This window comes from Microtus ochrogaster, unplaced genomic scaffold, assembly GCF_000317375.1.
Source record: "Microtus ochrogaster isolate Prairie Vole_2 unplaced genomic scaffold, MicOch1.0 UNK4, whole genome shotgun sequence".
Lineage (NCBI taxonomy): Eukaryota > Metazoa > Chordata > Mammalia > Rodentia > Cricetidae > Microtus > Microtus ochrogaster.
This window is the reverse complement of record NW_004949102.1, coordinates 14,834,056-14,849,387: the sequence shown is the minus strand read 5'-3', so window position 1 is coordinate 14,849,387 and position 15,332 is coordinate 14,834,056. Positions and strand designations below refer to the sequence as shown.

Sequence of the window (15,332 nt, the reverse complement as noted above, 5' to 3'; positions counted from 1 at the left end):
TGCATTGGTATGAAGGTGTCAGATCCCCTGGAACTGGATCTTCAGACAGTTGTGAGCTGCCATGTGGGTGCTGGGAATTGAACCCGGGTCCTCTGGAAGAGCAATCAGTGCTCTTCACCGCTGAGCCATCTCCCCCCCCCCCAAGAGTCCTCTTTAAGGAGAAACTGGTAAAATACATGTATTGGAGAGGAAAGGGAAGAAGAAATTATGTAATTAAAAATCTCAAAAATGAAAGAAAAATCACATGTGTAACACTATTGACCATCTTGACATGTCTGAGCGAGTGGAATTGACTGTGCTTGGTGCTCGCGACCTCCTCCTCCCTTCATTTCCAGAGCTTTTCACTGAGTACAGACTCTCTGCCCGCTGGGTTGTGCCTCTCAGGCCTGGTAACCACTCTTTTCTTTCTCTATAAACCTGACTGTTCTAGGTGTTCTAGGTATGTGTCTGGTGTCTCCCAGATGACATGTTTTCAAAGGTCATTCCTGTTTTGGCTATTTTGAGAGTCCTTTTTTGTCTTCTTTTCTCTTCTGTGTTTGTGTGAGACAGGGGTCCTACTTTGTCACTCCCTACCCATTTCCTTTGAGACAGGGTCTCTCACTGAACCTGGAGCTAGGCTGGCGACCACAGCCCAGCCATCCTCCTGTCTGTGCCCCACATGGTGCTGGGGTTGCAGGTAGGACTGTGACCATGCACCTCTTTGACATGGGCACTCGGGGTCTGAATTCAGGTCCTCTTGTTTATGCAAGTGTCCTTACACAGAGAGCCGTCTCCATAGTACCCCACTTCCTATTCCAACGCTGGATAGTATTCTGCTGGGTGGATGTACCACATTGTGTTTATCCATCTATGTGTTGGCGGCTTTGGGCTTCTCCACCATGGCCGTTGTGTTAAGTGCAGCTGTGGACAACCCCGTCTCTGTCATGTTTTCAGGTGCTGAGGTGGACGCGCCCACTTGTCTTTGTTGTGGTCCTGTAACGTATAGTCAGACATTTTTGCTGGAACCATCGGTTGCCCAATAATGACACAGAAACTTATTATTAATTATTATGAAAGCTTGGCCTATAGCTTGGGCTTGTCTCTCTAGCTCTTATAACTTAAATGAACCCATTTCTGTTCATCTGTGTGCTATACAAAAAGATTATTCCACAACAGTACTCATTGACTGTTTCCTCAGGCAGACAGCACTATTAGCAGATGCCTTTATCTGGGGATTCACTCCTTGGTGGCTTTCCCTTCCGCCACTAGAGCCAGTGTGCCCTTGAAGGGTTTCGTCTGCTTATTCATTGGCACATCTTGCCTTTAGAGTGGTGTCTGGCACAGTCAGTAAACATTTGTAGTTAAGGACAGAGAAAGAAGTGAGTTGGTAGAACGGGGAAGAGCTTCCTTCTCCTAGATCTCCAGGTTCCAGCTCATGTTCTGTCCAGAGACCTGGGAGGTGATGCCTGCTCCGTTGGATATGGTGGTTACAGCTGTATCGTGAGCACATAGCTTCTCTTCTCACATTTGAAGGGAACCATTTTATGAGATGTTATGGAGTAGGAAGAATAAACTAGACCCTGGGAGACTAGAATCAACCAAGCTTTTGTCCTCTGGCACGTCATGTGTGTCATTGTGATCCCTGGCATGTTCCTTGTGCGACATTCAAATATGCCTGGGTACTGTCATGTCTTGAGCTGTGTGACAAGCCTCAGGTCTCTCAGAGGAGGGCACGTTCCGTCTAGCAGATGAACAAAGGGCACATTGCTGAGAACCTTTCTCCCTCTTCTGCTCATCTGCAGCTGTGGACAGAGTGAAGAGGCCATCCCCGGAGTCCCAGAGCAGCAACCTATGGGTCGTGGTGGGCGTGGTCATCCCAGTGCTAGTGGTCACCGTGATTGTTGTCATCCTCTACTGGAAGCTGTGCCGCACAGACAAGCTGGATTTCCAGCCCGACACGGTGGCCAACATACAGCAGCGGCAGAAGGTAAGCGCCGACTCCGGTGTCCTCACGAGCATCTTCATGGGGCAGAAACAAGTCCAGACTTGGATGCTGAAGGACAAGGGAGGGCCATTGAAAGACCTCTTTGGTCTAGTGGGGGCTGTCCTCTGTCTTCATGTCTGTTTACCGTAGCCCCAGTTCTCTGTGTTAGGAATGTATTCCAAGAACAGGACCTATAAGACAGATGCGAAGTGAGCCTGGGATCCACTGTGATTTTAACGTTGAGGGACTCTGTAGAAGATCAGTTCATTCTAGGAATGGGTTGTGATTTGTTCACTCTGGCTATTTTTGTTTTCGGAGAGCAGTGGCCATGCAGATTCCCTCAGATCTGTGTGTCTTTCCTCCTACACAGATCCACTAGACGGCTCTCCTAGTTTCTTTCTGTCCATGTTGGAAACCCATTTGTGTGTGTGAGAGAGAGTGTGTGTGTGAGAGAGAGAGTGAAAGAGAGTGTGTGTATGTGTGTGCACATGTGTGTGTGTGTGTGCACGTGTGTGTGTGTGTACGTGTGTGTGTGCGTACGTGTGTGTGTGCACATGTGCACACCTGAAGAGATCAGAAGAGGATGGTGGATTCTCGGGAGCTGGAATTAGAGCTGCTTGTGAGCCACCCAGTGTAGGTGCTGGGAACCAAACTCTGGTCCTCTGGAAGATGAGCAAGTGATCGTAACCATCTCTCCATCTCTCCAGTGCCCCTTTAATCATTAAAAATTGGTCATACATGTTTTAAACTTCTATATTATGATGGACTCTAGTCTTCCAGCATAGCCTAGCTCTTTGTTGTTGCTCTGAGTGGTTATCCACTGAGAGGTGCTCTAAAAGGTGACATCCTCTGTGTCACCTGCTGGTCCTGATTCGTTTCTCTTTGGATAAAGACAAAGAAATCTCAGTCCCAGATTCTCTAGGTTTTTTTAATGCCCCTTTCCATGTTTTCCATGGCCCTGCTGGACTCCCTAGTTGGATTTGGGGGGGGGGTGTTTGCTTTTGGTTTTTTGAGACAGGGTTTCTCTATAGCTTTGGAGCCTGTCCTGGAACTCGGTCTGTACAACAGGCTGCCCTCCAACTCCCAGAGATCCGCCTGCCTCTGCCTCCCGAGTGCTGGGTTTAAAGGGGTGCGCCACCACTGCCTGGCTAGTTGTTTGTTGTTTGAGTTGATTCACCTGCACCTAATTTGGCAGCGGCTGTTTTCAGCTTCCCACTTTTCATTTGTCTCTCCAAGGCATTCAGTTTTGTAGGAATAGTGGTTCTTTTTCATATGAATATTTTGGACTTTCTGTGATGTTGCCATATGAGCTTTCACGCAAAGAAATTGACTTGGGGTCAGCATCTGGCATCTCACCTTGCCTGCATTTGAGAGGAAGTCTCTAGCTGTGGCCATTGACCAGCATTCATTTCAGCCAGCCTGTTTAGTCCGGCTGCTGTATTTATTAGCACACACCTACTTGTAAATCTTGGAAGGCTTGCTCTATTCTGAAAGTGATAAGATCAAGCAAATAGCAAAAGAGCAAGAAATAAGATTGCCATAGTAACCTTCTGATTTTGTTCAGATGGTCTCCAAAAAAAAAAAAAAAAAAAATCTACTAGCCAGGCACAGTGGTGCTTGCCTTCAATCCTAGCTCTTGGGAGGTAAAGGCAGGAATATCACAATTCAAGGCAGCTGGGACTGTACAGTAAGACATTGTTTCCAAAAAAACAAAATGGACCGGGAGGCGGCTCAGTGATTAAAGCACTTGCCTTGCAAGTATCAGGACCAGGGTTTAGATCCTCCACACCTACATAAAAACTGGGGTGTCTGGTGACTGCCTGTAATCCCAGAGCATCTGAGGAGGAGACACGATTTCTGGGACAAGATGGCTAGCTAGACTAGACAAATTTGCAAGGTTTGGACTCAGGGAGAGACCCAACCTGAGAGTGATTAGGGAGACAGCCAACATCAACCCCCACACCCGTGAACATGTATCCACCACATACCACACACCCATAACCCATGGAAAAACAAAAATGAAGCAAAACCCATAAATATTCCAAACCTCAGCCTCCTAAATAGAAAGCAAGTTTCATTTTTAAATATGTTATATACCTATAATAGTAAATAGAGTATTTTGCTTTCTTATGAATTAATGAAAAATCTTAATTATATTGCAAGCTTATGGCTATCAATATGCTAGCAGCTTTTTATGCACGGATGTTCTCTTTCCCCCCATCCTCACTATGTAGTCTGCTGGTGTCTGTAGTTGTTATTGTTAGGGTAACAAACGACACGGAAAAGGTGCCTGCCATAGTGTTTAGTGATTCGTGGCATGAAATCGGGTCAACAAGAGGGAGGGACATGTTTTTTGTTCTGGTGAAAGAGCGTTGTTACGGGGAGATGTTTGGGTATTTTCTGTTCTTTGTTTCTGCCATACCTACTCCTTGTGGAAGCCTTGCGCTTTGTAAACTGCTGGAGGTCAGCGGCTCCCCAGCTGAAAACAAGATACCCCGAAGCTTTCTCCCTCACTTCTGCTTCTGTGTTATTCTGTGTTAGTTCCATGTGGCAGATGTTGCTATAAATCAAATGGATGGTTCCAAATAGAACTTCCAGCTGGGGGAGTTCTTTTTCTTCAGGGGCTGCAAGGGTCTCTGCGTACACACGACTTTGTTGCAGCAAAGATCTGCATGGTAGAACCCCAAAGTAGTGACTATCTGCTCGCACCGTCAGGAGGCAACCGCATCTTCTTTTGCTAGCGTTGCAGCTGTCTGCACAGGCTTGCCACGGGTCTGCAGTAGGAAGACCGTGACCGCCCCTTAGTTGAAAGCAAACCTGTCCACTTTCTCCTGAGGCTGCACAGCTGTGGTGAAGGGCCTGTCGCCTGTCCCCTGAGGTAACGAGTGTGGTTCTGTCCTGTGACTGTGCTTGGCATCCCCGCTCCTGTGGCTTTCTCTCTCTCTCCTGTTCAGCCCACCCTGATGCTGCCCTGTGTCGCTCTCTGAAATCCTCCAGCAAATCTCAGAGTTGCCAACATCTGGAAACAATAAATCTACTGACCTGCGCTCCCCACCCCCTCCCCCTTGTAACCAAGAGACCGCTTCAGATTGTCTGAGGGTCCATGATGTTTGAAAGACAAAAAGAGGGAGAGACTAGCGTGTCTTAGGTTTCCAGGCAGGCCGTCCTGATGTCCGGTAATAACAGGAAAACACCACGGATCTTTCCTTTATTTGTATTTGCTTTCATCTCTGTCCAAAGCCACCATTTGTTATTATTACCTACAAAACTGCAGTGTGGATCCTTCTCACTATAAATGGCTGGATGCGTGTGGGCCCCATGGGAATGTGTTTCTTCCAATGGGAGCAGCCCATACCAATGATTAGTGTGGGATTGTAGCCCCTGGGTGGTTCACACCCTGAAATGCTACTAAAGTTGGCACTGTGGGCAGCCAGAAAGAGCTGGCCACGCCATGCACATCCCTTGTCTGGACTCCTAAGTGTTCGGCCAGACTAAATTACAAGCACCAACAGCAGGTTCTCTCTCTGTGTCTGGTAGGGTGATAGTTGTGGAGAAGACCCAGTCTCTCCCAGATTGACCTGCAGCAGTACAAGCATGGCAAATTTGGGCTGTGGCAGCTTGGGGGGGGCATTCTGCTGCCTTCTGAGAGGTGATGCTGGGCTGGAACTAAGGTGCAAGAGGCCAGTGGACCTCTGTCTTAGTCACAGTTCTGTTGCTGTGTAATACAACACCATGACCAAGGCAACTCTTCTAAAAGATAGGATTTAATTGGGGCCTTGCTTACAGTTTCAGAGGTTTAGACCATTATCGTTGTGGTGAGGAGAATGGTGGCACCCAGGCAGACATGGTGCTAAAAAAATAGCTTAGAGTTCTACATCTGGATCTGCAGGCAGCAGACTGACTGGGCCTGGCATGGACTTTTGACACCACTGGCACAGTCCTCTAACAAGGCCACACCTCCTAATCCTTCTAATCCTTTCAAAGAGTCCCACTCCCTGGTGACTATGCATTCGAATATATGAACTGATAGGGACCATTCTTACTTATGCCACCACTACCTCGGAAGGGGTGTGAGAGCTGGAGCAAGCTTGTAAGGAAGGGCACAGCCTAAACTCCTGTGACAAAGGAACCATCTCAAGAGCCTTGAAGAAGTCTATGGGATTGGAACTGGTACCACAGGTAGCCATTGCAGGATATCTGCCAAGGGGAGCAGTCTGGACAGCTGTCCATTTGCAGGGGTCACTTGGGAAGGCAGTGTGGAAGAGAAATGTCACCGGGTACTCCTCCCCAGCTGCGGACTCAGTCTTCTGGATCATTAGCACCCTGATAGTCTCTGTCACCCATGGTTCAGTGTGGCCTGTGGGTACCAGCACGTTATGTTCTCCTTCCAGCCCAAGGACACAGGGCCCCAGGTGGCTGAACTGAGGACAACCCAATGGCTGTAACTCTGTCTTGTCTTCACTTTTTAAATGGAAGCCCCATGGTGGCTATGGGGGATTTTTCATTAACTGTTATCAGTCAGGTAATGAACTCATAAAATGGCACTTTCCACACCACTGCAGGTTTTTTGGGGGGGGGAGGGGGAATTTGCTTTATGGTTTCTGTTGTCTTCCCTAGGGATCCGATGGACCCAAGCATTGGGGGCTTTGCTGTGTCTTGTTCCATATGGGTCTTGTTATATCTATGGCCCACGTGGTTTAAAATTCATCACGCTTCTCTCTTGTTACTTGGCCGATCTGCTTGCCTAGACCTCCCTGACTTGTTGGCAGCGTGTTCCCATGGGACCAGGCAATGTGGCTTGTCCTCCGAGTGATATATAGAAAAAAGAGAGAAAGAACAAAAGAACCATCTTTCTCCAGAAATAACTGGCCGTAACTTGAATATTGAACACCCGAATTCATCATGATTCTTTTTCTTATGAAAAACCGGTTGAAGCCCATTTGCACACGGAAGGAAGGTGGGGATACCGTGCCAGCCTGGCTTTAGTCTAGGTTTTATTTTTAAGGATGGAAGAACTAGTTCCTAGGGGTTCAGAAAGCAGGGGCTAAACTAAAAGCAGCGAATTCCCTGGGTGGGGGAGGGGTGGTATCTTATGTAATTTCTCCTTCTGTGCGTTGGTGGCTATTATTGTGCGGTGTTTAAGCACAGATGAGTGCCCTGTTTTTATGGTGGGTGAAGGTGATGACTTCCCAGCTCGTAGGATGAGCTCTGATAAGGATATTTGAGGGTGTGTGTTGAGCCTGGTGTCTTGCGTTGACTCTTGGTCGATCAACCTAGTAAGCTCGGTGTGTCGGCTGGTTTTCGCAGAGCCCATTCAGGCATTAGATATTTATGGAGAGTCTAGTGTGGGTCACGTTGCTACTTTCAAAGTATTTTATCTAAACCCCCATCTATAGCTGGGGTCGATGCCCTGAAGGTGCCACTGTTAATATTTACTACTTGGCATTTTATCAGCTGATCGCCTTGAGCGTGCCATCCATCTGGTTTGCCCAGCCATGGCATTTGTGAAGCCTTTTTACATATCTTGCCATGTTTGTGTCTGACCCGAGCACTGCCATGCTCTCAGGGGAGGTGGTTGCTGCTTGGCCGTGGCCTGTGTGGACGGCGCCACAGAGGCCAGTGCTGTTGTGTTTTGACATCAGTTCTTTCAGAGGCCTTTGGTTGCAGTCTGCCGCTCCTTCAGTTGGACGAAAGCAAACCCTGGAATGGATAACTGTGGTCGGGACCCATCTCTTTGAGGCATATGATTTCCTGCTGGGATAGGGAGCGACAAGGAGAAGGCCTCGCGGGTCAGGTGGCTGTTGTTTCTGTTACTTTTTCACTTAGAGGTACTTCATTTAGGAAGCTAAAAAACTATGTAGTTTGGAGTAAAACATATGTATAAGATTGCAAATTGCTCATCTGGGGATTTTCCTCATTAGCTGAGGGTAATTGGTGTCAAATTGTCAGTTTTCTAGCCATCTTAAAAAGGCTTCATAGATAAATGCTTGAGAATTATGTGGCTAGGTAGAGTTATAATTTCAAGATGAAAATAATATTTACAGTTACATATTTACTAAGTTAGAATAGTATTTCTTAATCTGATAGGCAGGAACCCATGCTAATAATATATTTATTTATTTATTTTGTAAGGTTCAGGGGTTGCCTAATTTTTCCTCTACCCATATATATAATACATACTTTGCCTTTAAGAGCTCAGCTGAAGTCAGGCGGTGCTGGTGTGCACCTTTAATCCCAGCACTCGGCAGGCAGAGGCAGGCAGATCTCTGTGAGTTCGAGGCCAGCCTGGTCTACAGAGTGAGTCCCAGAGCAGCCAGGGCTACACAGAGGAACCTTGTCTCGAAAACCAAACAAAGAGCTCAACTGGATCATTGTGGGAACTTAAAACAAATGAGCTGAAAATATTGGGCTAGAGAGTGTGGGGCTTGTGAAGGGTGTGTCGCTGATTGCTGTTAACTATATTATTTTTTAAAAAGATGTGTATTTTTTATGTCTATTTATTTATGTGCCTGAGTGTGTATGTGTGTACCACATGCATGGAGGGGCACTTGGAGGCCAGAAGAGGGGTGAGAGCCCTGGAGTTGGTGTTGGCAGATGATCGTGAGCCCCCATGTGGAGGCTGGGCTTGAACCCAGGTCTTCTTCAAGAGCAGCAGTGCTCTTAACCTCTGAGCTGTCTCTCCAGCCTCTTACACACAGTATTTATGCCGAAGTCCAGATGTCTTGCTCTGCAGCTAATCTAATGTGTACAAAGGAACAAGAGAGTGCTGCCGGGGGAGCCTCGGGTGACTGAACCCGACTGTGGTATCCGGTGATTGACAGGAGCTGCCGGGGGAGCCTCAGGTGACTGTGGTATCCGGTGATTGACAGGAGCTGACGGGAGCTTCCTGCAGGACTGAATAAAGGAAACAAAGATGCTCTCTTGGTTCCATCATTCCCTTCGTTGATTTTAAGTTGGAGTTTTCATTGTTTTAGAAGTAAATATGAAAAATTTTACTCCCTTGTCATTTGATGCAAAATAAAGACCCAGGCTCTCGGCCTGGGGAGATGGCTCAGTGATCAAGAGCCCTGGCCGCTCTTGTAGAGGACCCAGGTGTGGTTCCCAGCACCAACTATGTGACTCAAAACCACCTGCAGTTAGTTCCAGGGGATCTGATACCCTGTTCTGGGGTCACAGATACCAGGCATATAAGCAGCACATGGAGGCAACCAATCATACACATAAATAAAAATAAAAAGATCAAAGGAAAAAGAAAAGACCCAGGCTCAGCCCTGTGTAGTAGCATACATTCTTAATCCTAGCATGCGGAGGACCAGCCAAGAAAATTGAAGTTCAGGGCCAGCCCAGGCTATATAGCAAGAGGACTGGATTCAGGTAATAACAACAGAGAGCCAGGCTGAGGCCTTTGTGAACTTGGTGCTTACAAGCCCTTGGGTTGTGGAGAGTGGTGACCTTGCAGCCAGGGTGCACTTCGTGTTTCCAGGGCTGCCGTGCAGATCTCAAACACATCCCTCCCGAGCTGCACAGACAACGCACTAAGCCTGCTGTACCTTCAGGATGCCCCACTAAGCCTGCACCTTTAGGATACCCCGCTAAGCCTGCTGTACCTTCAGGATGCCCCGCTAAGCCTGCACCTTTAGGATACCCCACTAAGCCTGCACCTTCAGGATGCCCCACTAAGCCTGCACCCTCAGGATGCCCCACTAAGCCTGCAACCTCAGGATGCCCCACTAAGCCTGCAACCTCAGGATGCCCCGCTAAGCCTGCACCTTCAGGACACCCCGATGCCACCTTCTTTGCTCTGTTCTCACTGATTCCTTGCAGGAGAGAGGTCTCCAAAGGCGGTAAAAGATGATGTTAAATAGAAACAACCCTGCTCCTGATGTTTCCTCTGCAAAATGTGAGTTCACAGCATCCCAATGGAATTCTCCAGTCAAGAAATGCATGTGATGGGCCTGGTGAGATGGCTCAGTGGTTAAGACTGCTGTCTATTAACCGGGTGGTGGTGGCGCACGCCTTTAATCCCAGCACTCAGGAGGCAGAGGCAGGAGGATCTCTGTGAGTTCGAAGCCAGCCTGGTCTACAAGAGCTAGTTTCAGGACAGGCTCGATAGCTACAGACAGCAACAACAACAAAGATGCTGTCCGCTCTTGCAGAGGACCAGAGTTCGGTTCCCACCACCGTGTACCTGCTGCACAAGCATGGGAGCCTGAGTTTGATCCCCAGCTTCCATGTAAAAAGCCAGGCAGCGATAGCGTGCTCTTATAATCCCAGCACTGGGGAGGTGGATCCAGATGACTCTTTAGGAATTGCTGGCAGCCAACCTAGCTCAATCTCAGATTTCTATGTACCGTGGAAGAAAAACAAGGTGGGGTGCTGGAGAGATGGCCCAATGGTTAAGAACACTTGTTATGTGCCAGACAATGGTGGCGCACACCTTTAATCCCAGCACTTAGGAGGCAGAGGCAGGTGGATTTCTGTGAGTTCAAGACTAGCCTGGTCTACAGAGTGAGTTCAGGACAGCCAGGGCTGTTACACAGAGAAACTTGTCTCGAAAAACAAAACAAGCAAATTTTAAAAAGAACACTTACTGCTCTTGCAGAGAACCTGGGTTTGATTTCTAACACATACACGGTAGCTCACAATTGTATGCAATTCCAGTTCTAAGGCATCTGGTGCTCTCTTCTGACCTCCACGGGCACCAGGCATGCATGTGGTACACATATATACATGCAGTCTGATTTCTGGCCTCCACACCTATGCACATACAAATGCTCATACACTTCACATGCGTGTATCACGCGTGCACACAGGAAGTACATTTAAGGTAGGGAAAGAGGAAGCCATCTCCAGGCTTACTGTGCTTTGGTGAAAGGGGTCTGCTAAGCACTTTGAGATGCCATTATTTGATGTTCCAGAGGTTTCTGTTCTCTGTGTGGAGAACTCCAAGAAGCTACTGTGTTCCCAAGAGCAGGGCCTCTCTTCTGTAAGGGCAACAGGACTGCTGGAGGGGTGTGGGAGAGGGGATCCTTTGCTTCCAGGAAGTGTTTGTCCACCGAAGGAGTCCAGGTGACCCGCTTGAGGAAAGGCAGCGTGGATCTGTCATTTCCCATGCTGTGTTCCCGAGTCCGGGGATGCGTGGAACAGCAGCCTGCTCTCGTGAAGGAAGCTCATTTAATTAGAGACTGTGGCTGCCAGCTGCTCTGCCTTTTGTCCGAGCAACTCTTTGTAAACGGTCCTTACTGTACCATTTGTCGCCCTCTGCTGGCACAAGTCGTTATTGCGGACTTCAGGTCACAGACCTAAGCCGACAGGGTCGCTTTTAAGGCTTAAAGTAATGCATTATGACAACAGCTTTTGCTCGTGTGTGTGTATACACACTGTACTGTACACATAGTCTGTTGTGTGGAAGTACTCTTTAGATGGCAGAGTACTCCTCAGGACTCTGAGCGAGTCTGGCAGCATTCCTGATCAGCAGACCCCTCTGGACAGCTTCTTGTGTTTCTAAGTTAATTAATTTTTTATTTTGTGTGTGTATAAGTGCTTTGCTTGCATGTATGAGTGCATACCACCTGTGTTCCTGGTGCCCACAGAAGTCAGAAGAGGGCATTGGAGCCCTAGAACTGGAATGAACAGACAGTTAGTTGTGAACCACCATGTGGGCGCTGGGAACGGAACCCAGGTCCTCTGGAAAAACAGCCAGTGCTCTTAACTGATCCGTCTCCCCAGCCCCTTAGGGCAACTTTGTCTGTGTATTCCCATTTCCCTATGCCCTGCAGACTGGACTTAAGGAAACTGTTAAGAGAGTTTGTCATATCATTAAAATGATGTCACCAGACTGGATACTCTGCATCTCGGTGACACGCATGTACTTTGTCCGTCACCGTAGGCTCAGAAACTGAAGCCTAGAGAAGGTGCAGCTCCCAGGGTCTGATTCTGGGAGTTGTGGTGTCCCCAGAGAGAATACTGTGTCCACCAATGAGCACAGGCTGTTTCTGCAGGTCTCTGCTATGGACCACTCCTTATAGAAATCCTTCCCTCGACTTCTGGTACACTGAACTAACAGACTGGTCTGTTTATTTGAAGTCTCCTGTTTTCTTCTATGCTTCCTTTTCTGTCCTCCAGTTCCAACCTGTTAGATGGTTTTTCAACAGCGACTCCACATTCAGGCCTGCTGTCAGTGGGCGGATAAACAGCAGGGCCACCTCTCAGACTGAACGGCTCCTGAGCTATTGTCCTCTGTCTCCAGCCCACTGGAGCTGCTTTCTTCTGAGGCCTCTTCTGTCTTTCAGACTAATCATGCTGAAAGGGAAGCCTGTATTTTATCTCCTGGAAACTTTGCTCTTCCAGGACGCACCCTTAATGTCACCTCCATGTAGGGGAGGCCCTGCCTCAGACTTTTGGGCCATTACCTCTTCTCCCCTGGTTTCTTTTGTCTGCCTGATTTTGTCTGTGCACATGATGTCACTGGGTCCTTGTGCTTGGTCTACTTAGATTTTAGAAATAGAGACTGTCTGAGTACCCAGAGGGCAATCTTAAAAACGGCCATTTGTAATAAAATATGTGGAGTGCCCCCCCCCCTCCCGACTGCATCCTGCCCCTTTAGTGCAGCTAATGCAATCTCTTCTAGGCCTCCGGGAGTCTCTGTTTGTCTCAAACTTTGATCCACAGCAAGCTCTTTGAAGCCTTTACAATTTCCAGAGCCTGGATGAAGTGCTCCCTTTTCTATAAAAAATGTCTCACTTCACAGGCCTGTGACAATGGAGCAAGCGATCTGTTGGAATGGATTCTGTATTGTGATCCTTGTATTCTTGTTTAACCTTTCATAAGCATCTGTGACGGATTCTAAGTATACACAGAACCTGGCACCTGATCCGTTACAGAGAAGTTTGTTGAATCGGGCTGCTGACTTTGCGGCAGTCTCGGGCCAGGGGTCGTGCGCCTCTGACCTCATGTTAACCCCCTTGTTCCTGTGTGCTTTAGCTTCAGATCCCCAGTGTGAAAGGCTTCGACTTTGCTAAGCAGCACCTGGGCCAGCACAATAAAGATGACATACTGATCATCCACGAGCCAGCGCCGCTGCCGGGACCCGTGAAGGACCACACCACGCCCTCTGAGAATGGAGATGTGCCGAGTCCAAAGTCAAAGATCCCTCCTAAGAACATCCGCCACAGAGGAAGGTCAGTATTGGGCTTTCCAGATTGTTCTCTGTTGCAGAGTGTGTTTCCGCTTTCGGACTGTTTCTGGTGTCAGAAGTGCCGGTGATGAGTATGGCCTTCAGCCTGCAGTCTGGGAGATTGTTGACTCGTCCAGTTTCACATATAAACCCCAAAGTGTTTTCTGTCCCTTCTGCTGGACTACCAAATGAGACTGTGTGACTTCTTCCCTCCTGCAGAATCCCGGATTTGATTAGGGATCAGTCAGCTAGAGTTGTGTCTGTTCTGAGGTGAATGTCTTAGGCTTGGTGAAGGTAATACAAGAATTATGTAAAGTGAGTAGCAGGGGCAAGTGGCTTAGCAGGCAAAGTGGCTTGCTGCCAAGTATGATGACCTGTATTTGACCCCTGGAACTCACGTGGAAGGAGAGGCCAGATTCTTACAAGTTGTCCTCTGACCTCCACCCAGGTGTTGTGGCACACTAGATAGATAGATGTCAAATAATAAAATAAATATTAAACTTGGTCCACCACACATACTCAGTCAGGAGGCCTCCTGTGCCTGTGTCTGCTCTCCTGGTGGCTGGCTGTGACCTCTTGCTTTGTCTGCAGTGACCTTCTGAGGGCTCTGTTTTTTCCCAGCTGCCCACACTGTGACACATCACAGGCGCTCACCCACTCCCTCATGCCCATTCCCAGTCCACTTCCAATTCCTGTGCTAAAGCAAAGCTTGTGGAGAGTTGTGTATTCATTTTCCAAACTTCAGGGAGGCCCTTGTTGCCCTTTGCCTGTGAGGAGATCTAGAATGACCCTGAAGAAGACTGCCTGGTCACGGTTGACTTTAGTTCACAGCTTGGGCCCCTGAGACCTTCCGCTGTCAGCCTTTGCTTGAGATTCAGAATCCTGGCTTCTGATTGACTGCTGGTAGTGGAAAAAGCCCGTGTCCATACCACTGTTCAACATCCAAACCAGTGGCGTCACTTGTGTCTTCTCCTGTCTGCCTCCGGGATCTGGTCTTCAGCAGATGTTGGAGCTTGGTCCTTAGGAAAGAAAATGAATTATGCAGAGAGATACTCTTGGCTTAATTATTTAATAGGCATAGAGTGCAACAAGTCACCAGAGATGATTTAACGTGTTGGTAAATGATGGAGGAGGGTCATATGTCTATTGGTTAATAAAGAAACTGCCTTGGCCCTTTTGATAGGACAGCAGCTTAGATAGGCAGAGTAGACAGAACAGAATGCTGGGAGAAAGAAGCTGCCATGATTCTCCTACCTGACACAGAAGCAGGTTAAGAATCTCCCTGGTAAGCCACCAGCTCGTGGTGCTACACAGATTATTGGAAATGGGTTAATCAAGATGTGAGAGTTAGCCAATAAGAGGCTAAAACTAATGGGCCAAGCATTATTTAAAAGAATACAGTTTCCATGTAATTATTTTGGGTGAAAACTAGCCGGGCGGCTGGGCGCCGGGAACGCAGCCCGCAGCTCCTACTACAGGTAAAAGTTTTCAAAGAATTGGTTTCTCCCCAGTAGCCTTACAGTAAACAGCAGCTGACCCTTCGCCACGGTGGTCTTTGAGGGAGGAACAGTTGTCCTGCTTGGCTTTGAGTCCTACCTCCATGGAGCCAGCCAAGGGTGGGTCAGAAAGCTAAGGGGGGAATCCAGTTGGTGGTAAATGTCCAGACTCATTCTTGTCATGATTCTTAAAGCAGCTCTTGCAGCTCTTTGCATTGTTGTGTGAGGTGCTCTAAGTAATGTAGAGATGCTTACAAGAGAGTAGTGTAGTTAAAGGCAAACACTGATCCATTTTGTGTAAGGCACTTGAGAGCATCCATGGCCCACAGGGACCACGGGATGGCTGTGTAGACAGGCCCTCGAGGGCACCTGAATGTATTAGCAGTTCATGCTGCAGTTGTAGCTAGGAAGTGCATGGAGAGAGACCAAGTGCTCACAGGTTAAGGCTGTTCCCTACCTAGCCTGGTACATCCTGGTGCCGTATTACCCTTAACGTTCATGCATGGAATCAGATCTCATTTGGGGTCATTGTTTCAAAGGTTTGGAGTTATTGGGGTAGCCCCATAACTTCCCTAACCTCCTAAGGTTCTTGGGTTCAATTGATGCTAAACCCGGCCAGAAGCCCAGGTTCTTCTTTTTAATCCCCGTCTGTCCATCCTTCTGTCTGTCCATCCATCTGTCCTCCCTCCCTCCCTCC

The 15,332-nt window shown here is 48.1% G+C and overlaps 1 protein-coding gene across 2 annotated transcripts in view; it reads left to right on the top strand.

Moving 5' to 3' along the window:
- Positions 1-15,332, top strand: part of Kiaa1549 (KIAA1549 ortholog) — a 127,525-nt gene that overhangs the window by 77,748 nt on the left and 34,445 nt on the right. For both annotated transcript variants that reach the window (XM_013353271.2, XM_013353270.2), the window contains exons 10-11: positions 1,782-1,966; positions 12,947-13,143. In XM_013353271.2, the coding sequence (XP_013208725.2) occupies positions 1,782-1,966; positions 12,947-13,143 (382 nt within the window). The remainder of the gene's footprint in view (positions 1-1,781; positions 1,967-12,946; positions 13,144-15,332) is intronic.